Raw genomic sequence first — 18,354 nt, forward strand, 5'->3', positions numbered from 1 at the left:
TGAAGGTCAAATCTCTGACGTCAACTACCACTCACATGTTAGCCTAGGTATCAATATCTTCTGTCAATAGTTACTTTAATTCATTATTTATTTTAGAAAAAAAGCAGATATCATAAAAACAAAACCAACATTCAGTGGGGTCGAATTCAAGTCCGCTGATTTTGTTGCTGCGGTTTGGACCTAGTCTCAGACGTGTCAGCTGGATTAAAAAAAGAGAAGAATTTGGCCAGCTATAGACAAATAAGTTGCTATAGGTTTTAAGTCAGTCTTTTGCAGTGTATCCAGCTCCCGCCACCGGTCAGTTCACTCCAAGGCCAAATAAATCCTACTAGGCTTTTCTTCCTAACTAGTACTGGCTCAAAGTCCCCTATTACTATTCGGTCAGGCCGGAGTCTGGTAGAGACTACATGTATTTGGACGGTCCCTTGGATATATATTTAAGAGGAGCCACACGTCGAGTACGCAAAAGAACCTAGAGAGTTCCAGGGTGGGTCAAATACAGGTCTGAATATGCAGCTTGTACTCATCAGTACAAACCTGGTGTGTTACGCCATAAGGCGGTTTACACATGTACAAATGAAGAATAAAATCCTGAAGGCACATATCATAACAATTTTGAACAGTATTCCGTCTTTGAACAAACAGGCTCTAGTGTGCAAGTTTGGCACGGCAGAATGTTTGAGGGAAGGGCTTAGGAATCACAATGTAGTAGAAACATTGGAAATTGTGTCAATTACTTGATTCAGTGACCGGATTTTCTTCATTCCGCGGCTGTGATTTTTTCAAACTTCGTCACACCTTTTCCCACGGCCCTTCCTGTTCCGACCCATAAATGACACATAAAAGTGGACCCGTTCTGAAAGAAAATTGGTCAACAATTTTCTTGGAATCCGTGTACTGTTCGACAGTAGATTATTGGCTTATGTTCTTACACATAATCAGTGTACGTCAAGACAGGGCGGAAACTTTTGTTACGGCCAACACGTGTACAAGAGAAGGAAGCCACGATTGTGTGTAGTTTTTCAAAACAAAAATATATGTTTGAGTTGATAGTACTGTTGTATTGAGAAGTCTATAAATCGTCTTCATTATGTCGAACTATGTACCATAGCTACGTCGATGAAGGTTAGACATACAGAATACAACACGGTGTATTCCACACGGTGTATTCCGTATCACCCGAGGTACCAGCCCGACCGCAGGAAGGATCGCCTGACGGACGAAGGCCGGAGAGTGATCCGACCTGCGGGAGGGCTGAAATAATTCGATTTACTCGAATGAAGCCTGTGTGATACAACTTTAGAACCCGTGTGATACGGAAGTTATCACACGGTCCGGAACACCCGTATCGAACGTTTTTGTGTCACAGTATGACATAAAATCAGGTACATGCCAGAAAGCACTGACAAAAGATAGTGAATGCTATTAGAAACGTCTGACTGTTTTCAAAATCATATCCAGTTGCTCGAGTAACTTTTTGGCATGTACCATTGATAGTTCCTAGTGAAAGGTAATGATAGCAATCTTGAAACGAAAAACTACTCAGGGCATCGCTGTTGATACCCTCTGACTATGATTTTAAAACATTACTGTACTTGCTCACTGTTACATGGAAGACACAACTCGTTTTAGCTCTGTTTGACTAATACACACGATAGTCGAATAGTCAAAGCATTTCATGAGGTATGCTATAGCTACGTTCACACTTACAAACTGGGACCCGGCCGGGTAGCTTTCGGGAACGAAAAGTGGTGTAAGAAAGGAAATAAAACACATAGAACGTAAAAAAAATGTCAGAATTATAATTTGTTTATATTACTAGTACTTGATAAACAATTTTATTTTTCGTTTTCAGAAACATCCCGGTCGGGCCCCGGTTTGGAAATGTGGCCGTATTATTAGGTGCTTAGGATGTTGGCATACTATGTTATCACCTTCGCAAGAAGAACATATTTTGAGAAGCGTATGTCTGTCTAGCTATCAAGCTGTCTGCAAACAAAACTCGAGAATGCCTGAATTATACTATATATTGATATTAAGTATGTGAATAGGTCTTTAAAACATCTTGAATTGGTCAGATTTTGGTTCCCCTGGTGTTTGGTAATATTTTGTGTATCGGACAAGCTGTGGTCAGGAATTTTGGTTGGCAAACAGTTCTTGCAGTGGGGAAGAAGTGACAGTATTGGCCCCTATATGTTCAGTGTTCTCGTTGTATTTGTTAACTTGATGATTTTTTGTCATTTGTAAGTGGCCCTGTTAAAATAAGTGATTGACTTGAGTGTGGTGCCATAACGAGCTTTTTCATGCCCAAAAGCAAATAAAGTTGTATATAGTCATGTAAAGTAATGTCAAACGTAAAGCGGTCAACTTCAGACTGGTACAAAGTTCCATCGGACCATTAAAATCGTGACAACTAGACTCAAACACAACAAATACATAAGCCAGTGCGAGTTCTATGGTTTGGCTTTTTATCGTTCCTTTGTAATAAAAGAAAATTGAATGCAAGGAAGGTTTTCTGGCCAAGTTTTCTGACTATGGGCGAATGTTTTCTGACTAAGCGCATATATAAGAAATCCGAATTTGTATATATACTAAAATGCCAAAGTCACATGGATACTAAAATGCCAAAGCCAGTTCCCAAATCAAGGAGCAAGCTCAGAAAGACAAAAAATCCATCATTCTGCATACCATGCTTTGTGTTTTAGTGTTATGTGCAATTTTCCTCGGCCGGCCAATTAGATTTTATAATGAAGTTTTGTTTCTGAACTTTTTATTATCATTTGTAAGTTTTGGGGTTCCCAGTGGATATCCTATCAGAGTTAGGCTTAGGGGTTCTTTTAAACTTAGAAATGTTACAATTTTGTCTGCCGTAAATGTTTACTTCGGTGGACAGACGTCCGAGGTGTTCTCTGACGTCATCTATGCCGCTAGAATGCAAAATTACGTCATTGGCCTTGAACCAATCAGGTAAGTGCGTGATTGCGCAGCCACCTGTTAATGTTATACGCACTGTTAGATGCTTCCTGTAGATAACGAACATCATGGCCATGACTCAAATAAAGGGACTAAAACAAATTCAAAGCAGTGAAAAAAACAGATTGGAATTCTTTTCATTATGATATAATAAACTTTTATTAACACACAAAATTGTAAGGTCTACCACATTTACACATGTAAACAAATCAATGGATGAAAATGGAGCAACTTACAGGCATCTGAATATACATCAACATGCCTAGTAAATAATCTTCACCGATTGTGTGTTTATTTGTGTGTGCGCGCGTGTGTGTGTGTGCTTGTATATGTGCGTGCGTGTTTTTTTTTTGTGTGGACAGGACAACTCGAGTAGTTGTGGATGTATCTTTATTATACTAAATTTATCATTTATATTATGTGTCAATAGTTGTCAGAAACCGAATGGAAAGCTATTTCGTGGGATATTTCTAAAATTTCCTAATGTATTAATTGAAAAGTGGTCCATAAAAATCAAAATGTCATTGAAAAGATCTTGTTATTCAGATATATTTCTGTCATGTTAAACTTGTATATTGTTTGTATATGATATGATATGTCTGCTCAGGGCCTCTAAATATCAGTGATAAAAGTTACAAGAAAGTGTTTCATAGAAATAAAACTGACCGTGAGAAATTGACAAGATTTTGTTGTTCGATGTTCAGATAAATTCTGGCAAAATAGAAAGCCCGACAAGACTGAAATAAACAAACAAGTAAAAGATACTATATAGAAACTTACCAACTTACAGCAACTAAACTTCCCTTGCAGCTATGACGTAATAGATTTACACACAAGAATATCGGACGTAAGAGTCCATGGAAACTACCAGTGAGTTTCTCATGCAGTGAAGCTGAAAAATAATTTCGACCAACTAGAACCGTTGTGGACAACAAGATTGTTGAAAAGATCAAGGATACAGACGCGTAAGCTTTAAATGGGGTGAAAAATCCGGCTTTCAGCTTCTTATCTTCTTAGTGAACAGGGCGATTTTCTTTGGGGGCACACAGGACTGTGACGTTTTGAGTGACATTTGATCGTTCCGTTGTGCGTAGTTAGCACTCAAGGCCAGAGTACAGCTATAATTATTGTACATCACACCTGTTCTTATTCAAGCATGAGACACCAGGACGAAACAATTTTGGGGGAGGGGGGTATAATCTATGCAGAGTTTCGTCCCCGGCTGTGTTTTGACGTGTTACTGTTGTCTTTTAAAAATGTAGAAAAGGAGGAAAGATATCAAAAGCTTACACGCATATCTTTTTGCTTTATTCCTGTATCTATACACAATCTATATTTCTAAGAAAAAGAATTCCATATCATTTTTTATACTATCTTGCGATCCATTGTTTACAAGTGCGCCCTTGATCACTTCGCTCGTAGCGATTTTTCGCGGGCTTTTCTATGCAAATGACCTTCGGTATGACGTCATCACAAGTACGTAGACAGCATGGCGGTAAAGTAGAGGTAAAATCACTGGACTCAAGAAATCACTCAACAACAGATACGTCTTTTCAATCTGACGTCATCCATACACCATGCCATGTTGAAATCGGACACGTTTATCAAATGAATGAATGAATGAATGAATGAATGAATGAATGAAAGACCTTTATTGTACATTTGTGCTCAAACAAGCTACGTACAGGTCGTAGCAATAAGGTGCAGTATGATATAAGAAAATGGTATCATACTGCATCTAACGTTATAGAGACTACATGTACTACATGCTTGTATGTATGTACAGGTTCAACTTCTTCTCGCGTCTTAAGACAGGTGTAAGCATAAGGACAGATGTAATCAACAATATATGGTTTATCTAACTGCTTAAGGAGTATGATTTTTTGCTATGGCCGAAATGTGGAACATATATCTTGCATATAATCAAAGAGAACATTTCTCTCTTCGGCGTATATAGTACAGTCAACAATAAAGTGATACACATCCTCTATCTTATTCACGTTGCAATATTGGCAAGTTCTTTGTTCTAGAGGAATGCGGTTATGTCTGCCTTTTTCAAAATGGAATTTATGTGAACTAATCCAAAGTTTTGTGACGGCTGTTCTATGTCGAATGTTTGCAAATTCCAAGTATTCCTCCTCCTTGTAAGTAGTCTTAAGTGATCTGTATCGTGATTGAATTAATTAAATGAAATAAAACGTGCGGGGACAAGGACAAGTATTATTGTGGCTCGGCGAAGCAAATAATTGCATCCAAGGTGACAGTTACTCATGCAAAAGAGTGGATAGAGATTTTGTAAACTGATGAAAGGGAGTGGATGCAACCTGTAAGATATAACCATTTATAAAACCTAGACAATTTTTAGCTTCCATAGCAGACTCTCTGGGTTCCTTTTTTTTCGTCTTTTTGTGGCTCATAATACACTTTTGTAGGCCATTTCTTTTTGTACTAGGTCGCTGGATAGCCGGCCCCGTAGAATCAAGCGACAAAAAGAAATGACATACAAAAGTGTATTATGAGCCAAGAAAAACGGGAAAAAGCCCCAGAGAGCCCGCTATGGAGGCTAGCTAGTTTCTTGAGTAAATCTCACCTTGCGGACCGTATCACATGGATGTCTAACCTTCATTTACAGTACAAACATAAGATATTAGTATAAGGTTGTTAAATATAAGCGTTTGGTATCTGGCAAAAACTTCTGGACTCTTGTTACACTAGTTCATTCTCAAAGCGATTAAGAACATTACAAGTTTAAGTGGAAAGAAATCCTATGAGAAACAAAGTCGACTTCAAGTTTCATTAGATCAGTTTAAAATCGTATTATTGTTACAACAATGCATGCAGGATTTTGTCCTCCTTCAAAAAGTGCACAAGTGCTAGACAGGTGGTGTTTGTTTACATTGGATACCATGTAAACTTTCTGATGGTGTAACACACCAGGTTTGTAATAGCTGCATATCCGGACATATTTATTTGAACCACTCACACAGGGAAGGACCCCTACTCTTTTCGATAAGTGTGGTGGGTTCTTTTACGTGCTTGAGGTGTGGCTCTCCTCAAATATATACCACCATGCATGGCCATACGAAATGGACTCTGAGCTAAACATAGTACGTAGTGGTAGAGAAGAGAGTCATATACGGTGTATTACTGCGCCTTTCTAGCTGAATACAAGACGGGGATGTGCCAGGTGTCCCGTCCGGGTGAATGATGTAAATCACCGTGTGGCTGATACGGTATCAAAGCTTCCATACGGGTGAATTGCGCAATTGCAGTGAATCATGATCACCAACTCCAGACAGAAGGATTTGTACCATCGCACACCGGGACATGCCCCTACTCTTTTTTCAAAAGATGTGGTGGGTTCTTTAACGTGCGTGGTGTGTTAAAAACACGGAACCTCCGTTTAGCGTCTTATCCGTGGGACGTCCCTATACCGAAGCTAGATACTCATTTTCACCTGAGTGAAGTGGGGAAAGTCGTGTAAAGCGTCTTTCCCAAGCGCACAAAATCGGTTCCACAGCAGGATTCGAGCTAGACATATAGTAGCTAACACGGTGACAGTATTCAACTGCACTTTCCAACACACAAAGCAATAAATGGGGTTCAGTGCCCTCAGCAGCTTTTGTTAAGTAACGAGCAACCCACCGGTACTATGTGATCAGTGGATCAAAAGTGTATCCTATTTTCCTTTGTGTGGGAAATTACAGTAAAACCTTGTTACAGAACTAATTCCTGCATGGAACAGGGCGTACATGCAGACGATGTAGACTTAGTGCAGTTACTATAATTAAAGGCGTATCTCACTGTGGTATGTTGGCGGTGCCTCTACCTTCTAAATTGAATTTCTGTTACCCTTGACTTTATATTGATAATATCATAAAGTATAAGTAAAAGACAACATAACACACAACGCGTAAGAGAACTCGTTTTCATTGATGAAATTCCTTGAGCCGCAGTAAGGTCGACAACACACCGCAGCATAAGTGAGATAATATCTTATATCCTGTTCTCTATTTCTCTCTTTACACATTTGCAGAACTATTCCACAAAAGACGCTATTATCATTGTGCACAAACTTAACAATTTATTCAGGTGTCACTCATCATTCATTTGGACCTATTTTCCGATCGATAATTTAATTCGACAAACATACTACTGCACGTGCTTTCTGCGAAATGGAACGCAAACCAGGCCAAGGATATGCACTAGTGCTATACGGCACTATAGTAGTTTTCGCCGGAAAATATCGTTATGTTTGTGCCTGGGTTGGTGCGTGCTTTGGGGTAGTAGTTTAGCTGAAGAATGCCTCCGTAGATTGTGTTTCTATTTGACATGAAGTTAGTTCTTAATGAGACCACGAAATCGTTTTATTGGAGGCCCTTAAGTTGTGTATATTCTTGCAACATACACTTCCAAACGAGCTGGCGATACGTTCAAGTCGTTGACCTGTTTTCTTGCTAACAAAGCGCAACACGAGATGAAAGTCAAGTCACATGAGGACACGTTGTTTGTCGTCGACAATCGTACGATTTTATAATAGATGTCGTAGAATTTTCAAGACTGTGACAGAAACGACGGCCAACAAGAATCTAAGACAACATTTTTCGTAACAAGACGACTAAACTGTACGCACGACATATGTGCGACTATCGCTAGTAGTACTGTACCATCGTGGGACGGTCGTACGGCGAAAGCCCCCGAGTCGAAATGTCTGGCACTAGATGAAGACACGTACGCATGGCACTTGAAGGACGCTTAAAAGGGTGCTGACCAAAAGAAATGTTGAAAATTACAAAATTGACATGTTTTTACACTTACTTGGAGATGAAACGGCGACATCTCAGCTTGGAGCAAGTGCGCATGCGCGTCCACTTATTCCCCTTGTTGAAGGCGTTGATTACTGCGGATGGGGCGTGACGTCATATGACGCATTGCGGCCGCCGCACCTCATTTGATAGTCATCTATAATAAAGACTAACCAGCTAAAGATTTCATTTCAAACGTTGACTCCAGTGGATAAACACCCAGACCAACCGAGCTCCTGTCATAAGTCTGAAAAATGTCGAGGTATGTTTGATTTTTTTTCTTTTCTTTTTATTCTCGTCTCTGTCAAATGTGAACGAGTGTTGTATCCCCGTGATTCTTTCTCGTGAACAAGTTGGGACCTATTTTTGGAACTAGAGATCGTAATTCACGGCTTGGGGAAGCTTACGCTGCGATCTGGCTCAGTCAGTATGTGGGCGGGAAAGGGAAGGGGGGCTCGTCTTTTTGTACGTTTTAGTAAGTTTCAAGGACTGAAGTGCAAGTCTTAGACTTCCTCTGTTCGGACTTAGTGCTGTTTTGGTGGAGGAATAGGAAATGTATGGGTAACGGTGCAAAAATTACTGGCCACGGGGCACAGTGCACGCGTGGCGGGACATGACGGACGGGGCGGGACCAGTCGGGTGTAAGGGCCCGCCGTGCTGTCTTCAAGGTCTCCTGCCTTTTCGTAAACAGCTCGCGGGCGACTTGCGTGTAACGTTACTACTTCAGAAACCCTGAAAATTTGAGCCAGTTGAAAAAGTCTCCACCACAATAACTACGCTGGTTGAAATTTAGTGAAATTTAGCTAAAATAAGGAGAATTATTTGTCAGGATCTTTGGCCAGCATAGGATATCTTTTGTCGGCCTAGTTTCCCACGGCCTTTTCGTAAACAGCTCGCGGGCGACTTACATGTACTACCTCAGAAAACCTGAAAAAATGGAACCGGTTGGAAAAGTTAACCCCACATAAACTACGCTGGTTAGATTTTAAAGAAATTAGCTAAAATAAGGAGAATAATTTGCCAGGGAGTTCGGCAACCACATGGTACGGTTTGCCGGCTTAGTTTCCAACGGGAAATCTTCCCCTTGCCTCGGGCTCTCCGTCCAGGCCGAATTCTGTTAGCCATACCCCGTAGGAACATGCTGTGGGCAGCATGGTACATCCCCTTTTTCTTTCCCTTTTTCTCTTGTATATTCTTTGAAAATGTTGGCCCAAAAAAGGAAAAAAAAAAACTTTTTGTCTCTCTTGTTTAGTTTTCCTCCCTTTTTGATTTTGTTATACCCCAACTTAAAACAGAAGGCTGGTTGTAGGCTAGAAAATGATAACTGCCACTAGGAATACCGACTCTCCAGTGAATCATTGTGTGGCCTCATCATGTAGTAGAAATTAGACAAACTGGAAAGCCAACATCATTCGGAAGTTGGCCAATTTCTGATCCCAACCACTATAGCCAACAACCCTCATTTATGATGTTTCCCCGTGTTTGGACAATTGTGACCATTTTTCAACGCTAAGAAGAAAGGTTACAGTTCGATGGAGACTATAAGCCAAACGGACAGTGTTCGTATAAAAAGCGTAAAAAATAGTTTTTTCCCCTTTTCCTTGAGAAATCTGTCAAAAGGTAGGTCGCTAAGAGAGGGGGCCGCCGTCCTTGTGGAAAAAGGGATAAAAAAGCCCAGAAAACAACCAGCCGGCTAGCCAGCAAAATAACTCTTAGCTATTCAAAATGTAATGTACACCCTCGAGACTTGGACCATCAATTTGGTTCTTGAATTGCTTTTTAATGTGAAGATATAATCCGTTTCAAAATTAACCGTAGACAAAAACGTAGATGCCTCTCTTGTTCAGTCACAAAACTGCATACGATAAAGAACATGTCTACTTGTTCCTTTTTTTTATTACTTACCAAGGAAGTAGCCTACATGAAAAGCTTCACAATTTCACATGGTTAGTTTTGTGGAACACATTTTTGACCAACTTTGGATAACAGTGGATAACAACCCACTGTCCTTACGGTCTTAAAAATACTATTTTCACCTGACCAAACTTCGTTATCAAAAGCTTGTCCCTTGTTACAAATGGCGAATAATTTTCGAGTGAAAGAAGTTCGAATGGGTCCATTAAGATAAGCGCAGAGTGGTCACAACCCAAGTGAAAGTGTTAAATTTACCAGATACGCACAACGATAGACACGGGGGCTTCACTTTCTCAAAAGGGAGAGTTTAGTTTACACGAGTAGACATCAAAAATTACCTATCGCAAAACTCAATCAACTATCTCAATTGTCGAAAGATTCTACAGTCACCGACTTACAAAAGCGGCAGGGCATTTAGTTAATCTCTGTTTGGTTAAGTTTTCTTTGTCACGCGTCTTTCCCCGAGCGTAGTGCTTCACTAAAATGCAAACAGGTTTTGAATTCCAACATGGCGCCATGTCGGCTGTATCGTGCGACAGTTGAATTTACTTCACAATCTACTGCAGTCCAAACTAGATTTTTATCTTTCCCGTGTTATCAACCAAGAGATCTGGGGGAATATGTTCTCAACAAATAGTCTAACTTGTAGCAAAACGGTACACGGTATGGCGTCAGGAATTTGACAGAAGATTTTTGTTCCCACAATAAGAAATCATGTTTTTATGTCATGTTTTGGGGTTGTTTTCTACTTGAAGTGATTCCCACCCTGACTGGTAGTCAGGCACACCTACAATCACAAAGGTGTGCTAACTTAGCCGAAAGGTCACTCTTGTAATTACCGAACAAAACAACCACGCACAGCTATTGTAGATGGACCGGTTCCCGTTGTGTTTGACGTGGGTAGTGGTTATTAGACGCAAAGCAGAGCTTTGAACAATTAGTTTTCGCCTATTAACCACCGTGGGGACGATCATTTGTAAGGTGACATCTCACTGCACTTGGGACACAAGTGCGGCACTGCGGGGTTCGTTCACTGCGGCTGTGTTATTTTCGCCATATTTTCTATAGTTCAGATATTGCGTAGTACGTAAAAGTATGAACTAGGAGACCAAAAAATACAAAAAAACGTAAGAAAATTCGTTCTTTATCTCTCTGAAACTCATTGAGTAATCTTTCAAACCCCGCAGTCACGTACCGGTGCTCCAAGTGCAGAGAGATACCACTAGCTTGTTACAAGCCCTTTATGTTGTCTTCACTTCTTTTAAATGTGATAGAAGAACTCTTCCTTATTCCGAGGAAGATATTTTGTAGGATATAATTATGACTGATGAAAACATTACTGATCCACTATTAGCTTAATTATCAATGTACAACTACGTATATACGCCCTTGAATTGTCGTCAGTTGAGTCACGAAGCCGCACCGATTCCCAGTAAAACTTCTCTCCGACAGCTGGTACAGAGTGGCACCGGCCCACCTTTTCCTGAATTGCGCAACCATGACATTCTAGATTTTAATCGAAAGGTGGGGGCACACCTGCGTATATATCTTAGTCCGTATGTGGCGCGCATGGGAGTATTTACCTCCACCAGGCTCCACAGGTCGTTGGAAAAATAATAGAAATTGGACAAACGTAAACAGGTAACATGTCAAACGAGTTAGCTGGGTCGCTAACCATACTTCTCGGTCAGCTAACTCATCTAGCATGATATGTATCTACATTTGTCCAATTTGTACTATTTTTCCCACAACCTGCAGAGCCTGGTAGAGACTAAGGGCTTCATACGCACCTCAAACGGACTTGAATATATACGCATGTGTGACCCCACCTTAAGGCTAACGTCCCATTTCCAAACCGGGGCCCGGCCGGGCTGTTTGTGGAAACGAAGAAAAGACATGTATACTTAAAAATATACACAAATAATTCCCCAACAATAACCAAAATCTACCATTTGAAAACTGATGCAAATTGTTAGAATATGCTCTAACAGTGTAAGAATCACATATCTGTTCAGAAATTGTTCCAGATATATGAAAACATATCTTGTGCAGTTACTTCCAAAATACATAGATATGCTTAAACATGTTCAAACTTTCATTAAGTATTGTTATATTTGAATTCATGTTTATACTTTCCTCTGGTTGGAAAACTTTCTGCTACACAAGATTTGAATGTCTGTTGACATTATTTGCGTTGGGGATGGTTCCCGAATTTTGTTATTTTTCTATGAAAAACTCAATTAAAAACACCTCCATTTTCATAATTTTTTCCATGATTTGGTTTGGTTTGATACAGATTTCTATTAGTGACTGATATGCCACTATTCTTCCCGTTTTTTATATGGGGGTATAAAGAAATAAAAAATGAAAATAAAGAAAACTAGACAAGAGGGACAAGACGTTTTTTCTTTGTTTTCATTTTTTTGTTAACATCATTTCAAAGAACTTACAAGAGAAGAAGGAATGGAGTCCGGGTGATTTGTAGAGAATCACCAAGTCTGGACGGAAGGCTCGCACCGCACCATCACACGTGTGGTGGGTTCTTTAACGTGCGTGGGGTGTGGCTCTCCCCAAACACGGGACCTCCATTTAAGAGCCCTATCCGAGTGACGGCCCTAGCCTAACCGAAGCTAGGTACTCATTCTCACATGAGTGAGAAAAGACGCGTAAAGTGCATTTCCCAAGGGCACGGCAGGAAACAGCAGTATTCGAACTCAAGACCTCTCTGTCCCGAGCCAAACACGCTGCCGCTGCGCCACGTGATATCATATCGGTTTGTTGTAGCTGTTGATGTTTCATATGTTACTTTTTCATGTTCCAGACTGCTGTTGATCTCCCTCGTGTTGGTAGCTGCAATCTTCACCTTTTCAGAAGCAAGGAGGAGAAAGAGTGAGTTCTTTTTTATGACTGGCATAATTATGTTTTGTCATCAGACAGCATCAGGCATGAATTATGCAAATTATGCTCTCATTTACATCATTAATGAGAATTTTCTGCAATAGCCTTCTTTTCTTAGACTTTCATACTTTGAACAAATGCTGTCATTTAGGTAGAGAATATGATTGACCGATGTAATCTATGTAAATGATGGCCTTATAATCATAATTAATGAGAAAGATTTATATATAATGGCCACTCAGCCCTCACAAAAGAGTTTTGTTGTTGTCGACAAACAAACATTCATCACGTGAAACATTCTCTATAAATACAGCCAGGCTAAAGGATAGAGTACAACACGACAACAACAAATGTACATTGATAGATATAAACAATAATTTTTAACTGTCGCCATGGCAATTTTTCATCATTTCAGCCCCTTCGTGTGACAATTCGATGCCAGGCAACACAGAACGCACGTGCAACAAAAATCTCGTCAATGGAAGGTTCCCCAAAAATACCGAGTGCACCTGGTCCTGCCTCCATGGGTGTGTACGCTCAGCTAAAAAGGGAGGGGCAAGGACAAGGACCTGCAAGGGCCGTCCAGGAGTATGGAAAAAGCTAGCAGGCAAAAAATACCAAAAAGCAAAGGGACTTCAATGTAACTGTAAGTATGACATTTTCGAATTATTAGAACACTCTCGGAGTAACATAGCATGTTGTTCGAGTCAGTGTTCAAAACTCCTTTTTCAAGTCGACTCATTTACAAGAAGTCTAAACAGAGAGCCAATTGATTTTAACTGATACAAATAATGCATGACATTGGCTAGTGCACGAGATGTAGTTGAGCTATACGTTACTTTATTTTGGCGACGCCTCAGGGGCTAGCCTTATAGGCCACTCGTCACTGGAGATCGCTTTTCTTGGTTACAGCTAGCAATGCCCTAAAAGCATTTGTCGCTTGAAACAATCTTCATGCATACAACCAGGCGAATGGATCCATAGGACATAAATACAACACACCTACAGCAACAATCATTAATATCATCATAAACAATAAAATCGTCGCCATAGTTTTTAATTCATTGTCATTTTTTTTTGGCCGAAAGCGAAGATAATTTCTGACTAATGCTCTGATTCGGGTCTTGATTTGCAGGCGCCTCTTGTTCTCATGACTTCGGAAGTTTTCCCGTCTCCGGAATCGCCGGACATACTTGTGATCCAGCGGCGGCCCCGTTCCCTTTCGGTTCCCATTGCGTATTTTCCTGCCTTTCCGGGTACGCTCTTGGTGATGACCCTGAAATGCTCTGCCTAAACGGTAGATGGGTGGCTGAAAACGCTGATCCATGTACAGGTATGTACCCCTACAATCGAATGTATTGTTTTCGTTGGGTGTGTTTTGAAATTATGCAAATGTGAAAGTCATTTGCAAATTTTGTGCAAATGACTTTAACATTTGTATGATTATAAAGTGCATTTGTAGAAAAGCTGCTAGGAGGCCCGGGCCTCAGTTGCCTTTTAATCAACCCATAATCAATCTATAACTCAAATTTGGTGACTGTATCATACTCAGATAAAAATATGCAAAACCTGGAAGTTACGAAATACCAGTATCATAACAAGCCGCCGGAGAGCCAAAAATGTAATCCTTTGAGGTCTCATCGGGAACTAGCCACATATACTAAACATTAACACAACTCATGTTTGTTATAGACATCAAATCGCACACCAAATGTAGCATAAACATAACAGTCTTACATTCTGAAAAACATGTATTATAAGAAAAGTTTAGGATTCTGTTAGATGTAAAGTGTTTATGTTAGCAATGGCCATTTCTTTACTATCTGTGTTGCACTGATTGTGGTAGCTCTCTGAAAGTTTGATGTGCGTTTTTTCTTTTCATTTTAGATATCGACGAGTGTGCCACTAACGATGGTGGTTGTGCCCACTCTTGCACCAACACTATCGGAAGTTTCGAATGTTCCTGTCCGGATGGCTTCATTTTGTCCGACAACAACTTAGACTGTGAACGTAAGTTGCTTCTGATTGCAGCTATTATTGTAAATCTTAGTTTGCTAATGTATAGGCAGACTTAGCACTGTTTTACTTTTTAGAAACTGTCATACACGACATCGCACTCTCGTAGACTACAGTGTTGAGTGTAAAGAGAAATGCCGTGAGTGTACCCTTCTGTAGTAAACCCTTCTCTCAACACCCAGAAAAGGTGGAACAGAAACGTTGACTACGATGTCTAGTAAGACAGGCTCAAAAACCAAGTGTAAAGCCTATCTATTAAAGTTGGTGTATGAATAAAGCCTCTTGAACTTGGAAATGCTATCCACGCATTTCAGTAAAAAAATTACATGCTTGTCATATATATACATACAGTATGGAATGTACTTGGCTTGTTTATCATCAACTATCATTGTAGTAAAATGGTTCAGGATATGAGATAGTACCCTGTTTGGTGGCGAGATGTTATAACAAACAGAACGTCATATGCAAACAGTTTCAAACCTGATTCAAACAGAATTCACTTTACACGATGATACTACCGACAGACACTCTCAACATTATCAACTCACAAGTTGTTTGGGCTCTTCTAAATTGATTGTGTTGAGGATAGAAGCAATATCATTAGCATGGAAACTATTGTATTCAGATATCAATACCAGGATATGACATTTACTGACATCTCTTTCTTCTCCAACCTACACAGCTGAACCGACCGGAGAAATGCCAACCGTGATGCCTACTGATGGTAAGCACAAGTTTTGTCTTTAACAGTAGAAGTCACATTTACTCGGACTACTATAGCAATACTATTCCAGTAGGCTTGCTCCCTGAGAGCGTGGCCAAAAACTACCTACACCATGTCACGCGTCAATTCTGTAATTTGTTTGTCTTGTGAATCATGTCAGATATTTGAGAAAAGCCGGGAATATATGGTGCATCCAATGGTAGCGGTTGCATCCATATTGCCTGGCAAGGTCTAAGATTTGATGAAATTTGTGGAGTGAACAGAAAGGTAGAAAGTCGCTTCGCTACAATGCCATTTCGCAACAGTTGTCCCACTACAGAAATCGTTTCGCCATGTTTAGCATGCAATGACTTCTCTAGATATGTAAGTGGTTGCTGGGAAGCGATCTCTTATTCAATTAGTCTATTTAATTATATAAAGCAATAACATTCAAATGTAGCGAAACGACTCCTACCATGTGGCGAAACGACTTGCCATGTAGCGAAACGTACTGCCATAGCACACTGACAATATAGCAAAGCGACCTATAGCCAAGAGAAAGTATCATATTCAAGACTTTAACAGTCAATGTTTCCGCATCTTCCAGAACCCCCTGTTTAATGATGATACGACACCAACGATCGAAAAGACGACAAAGAAGACGATGTTATAGTCCACCTGGAAGAATGCCATAGCGACCTGTACTTCACACTAGAAGTTTGCAACCACCAGTAGGTGTTAGATATATACCATCGCTGCTAACACGCATGGTCTGCTTCCAACAACAAATTAGGCTCGCCTCTGAGGCGTCACCAAAATAAGAGATACCATACGTATCGTGAATTGTATATAGCTCATAGAGTTGCGCCTTAGATCCTCCAGGGAAGGGAAACTGAAGAACGATTAGACTGAAACAACCAGCCAGAGTCGATTATGTTGCATAGCGTACGAAACAAATAGGTTTCAGTACTTCTGACTACGCATGTGCAGCAACAGGAATTGTGGGTAATATGTCAAATATGGAGGCCCCTGAGACACAAACAAAACAGATCCGAACGCACATTGTTTTGCAAATTGAGACACTGGTCGAGACGAGAACTGTTTACAAGTCATGGTCAGGGGCCTTAACCATTACCCACAATTCCTGTCACTGCACATGCGTAGTCTGAAAGAGCTTATTATCAGATTTATATACAGTAATGAAGGACAAAATAATTGAATAGCGAATTAGCTGACTAACTGTGAAACTAAGGATTCGGCATGAGAATATGTCTTCTGATTGCTCCCTATCCTTTTCGTCGAATTCGACTCGGCTCTATTTCAAACCAATAATATCAGAAATATCATTAATAATCATGCATATCCCACCATATCCAACATATGCTTCCTATATCCAGCCTTAAATTGTATAGACGAATAATTATTTGACAATATGTACTTATAGGACTCGTATTATTCATGTATTTATTGAAAAGTGCAAATTTCTAAGCTGCTAGAAAATATATATAAGATTATTTGCAACATTTGCATCTAATGTTGGCTTGCAACAACAAAGAAATCTATATTCTTAAACAGCATTAACCAAAGAATTATTGCCTTATAAGTATATGTTATCTATTTTGTCATCTTAAAAATCTTGGTTTTAGAATAAAAAAGATATAAAAATCTTTAGTACAGTTCATGCTTCTTACAAAGTGAGTTAGCAAGCTATCTGTACCTCAGTGATACGAGCAACGCTCTTAAACCTTTATCCGCGGGGTAACCTATATACGTTGCTTTCTAATTGCAGCATTTTCAAACTATTTCAGTTTTAAACCACTGTCCTCCGACTTGTTGTCCTAAATATACCGTTTTAATAAACACAACGATTATAGGTTGCCCACGGATAAAGGGGAACCACCGTTACAAATCTTATTATTCTGTGTATGAAAAAAAATTCCTTGTAATCATATTGTTCAAGTTAAAGCGTTAGCAAGGTCTGTGAAGGTATAGTTATCATTCTAAAGTAAAGTTGAACTGTGATTATCTAAAACGTACCCAAATTTTTGACTGACCAAATCCAGTCTTCGTCATAAACAAGCAAATCACCACTTCTGTGACGTCACGATATGCAGACCAATCGGGTGCCTCCAATTTCTGTGCTGCCAATCACAGGTCACCTTTCCATCAGAAGTTATAGAATTGTATTTAACCGGCTATGATTTATGAATTATGACAATGTAACAACATTCAACAGTACGTCAGTACAAAATGTCAGTAGCACGTACTAGTGACAGCATGTTGTTGACGTTATACGCATAGCTTTGTGTGACCTTTGACATTGCCCGTTTGGTAAGTTATTCAGCTGTACAGAGACAAAGTACTGTAGTCTGATTCTCTTTCTTTCGACAAAAACAAAAAATTGTGACAGAAAATGACACCCCAGAGATTTACATTTGATTCGACTTGTACCAATTAAGCCTTACGTAATCACGCAGTTATGTTGTTTTAGTCATGCGCACTTGGATTTTTAATGATCTGTGTGACGTGCAAAACAACGCCAATTACTTCCATCATCGGATATTGCGCAATCACTCCCGCCAACCTATACAATGGTTGGATAATTACCAATTTAACACATGGTCGACTTTCAGACAATTTTAAACATTGAGACTTGTATCATAAGCAAAATCTGTCAATTTCACTGTGACAAGTATTGCGATGTCCTAAAAGATAAATTGTGTTGATTATATTTTGTGAAATTTTCCCCACAATAAAATTTTGCGTGATCTAGAACTTGACGTTTTTTGTTATTTTTGTGTGTGTATGTGTTTGAGTGTCAGCCGTAGAATAAACAAAAAACTAAACAAACAACAAAGACAAAACAACAAACAAACAAGCAAAAAGGTGTATGTACGTATGTGTTTATCCCTCTGTGTATACGTGACATAACCGGATGATCGGGTTAGCGCCTGCGGCCAATAGTGTACCCTAGGCGCATAAAGGGTGTTCTGTGACGTGCAATATATGACCTTTGTTAAATCGTCCTCTCATTGGCTGGCCTGA

At 39.8% G+C, this 18,354-nt stretch overlaps 1 protein-coding gene across 1 annotated transcript; it reads left to right on the top strand.

Moving 5' to 3' along the window:
- The first annotated feature begins 7,894 nt into the window (after nt 1-7,894).
- On the top strand, nt 7,895-18,084 carry LOC118404698 (signal peptide, CUB and EGF-like domain-containing protein 3). Its single transcript, XM_035803953.1, has 7 exons — nt 7,895-8,040; nt 12,514-12,581; nt 13,006-13,236; nt 13,726-13,923; nt 14,478-14,600; nt 15,289-15,330; nt 15,917-18,084. The coding sequence occupies exons 1-7, from the start codon at nt 8,033-8,035 to the stop codon at nt 15,928-15,930; spliced, it is 684 nt and encodes a 227-aa protein (XP_035659846.1). The 5' UTR covers nt 7,895-8,032; the 3' UTR covers nt 15,931-18,084.
- Nucleotides 18,085-18,354: the final 270 nt, after the last annotated feature.

The sequence above is a fragment of the Branchiostoma floridae genome, chromosome 17, assembly GCF_000003815.2.
Source record: "Branchiostoma floridae strain S238N-H82 chromosome 17, Bfl_VNyyK, whole genome shotgun sequence".
NCBI classification, from domain to species: Eukaryota; Metazoa; Chordata; class Leptocardii; order Amphioxiformes; family Branchiostomatidae; genus Branchiostoma; species Branchiostoma floridae.

What these genes read in the sequence shown, in the direction of transcription:
- LOC118404698 (XM_035803953.1), top strand. An exon ending in AAACGCTGATCCATGTACAG is followed by an intron (nt 13,924 to 14,477) that starts GTATGTACCCCT and finishes TTTTCATTTTAG; the next exon opens with ATATCGACGAGTGTGCCACT. An exon ending in CAACAACTTAGACTGTGAAC is followed by an intron (nt 14,601 to 15,288) that starts GTAAGTTGCTTC and finishes CAACCTACACAG; the next exon opens with CTGAACCGACCGGAGAAATG.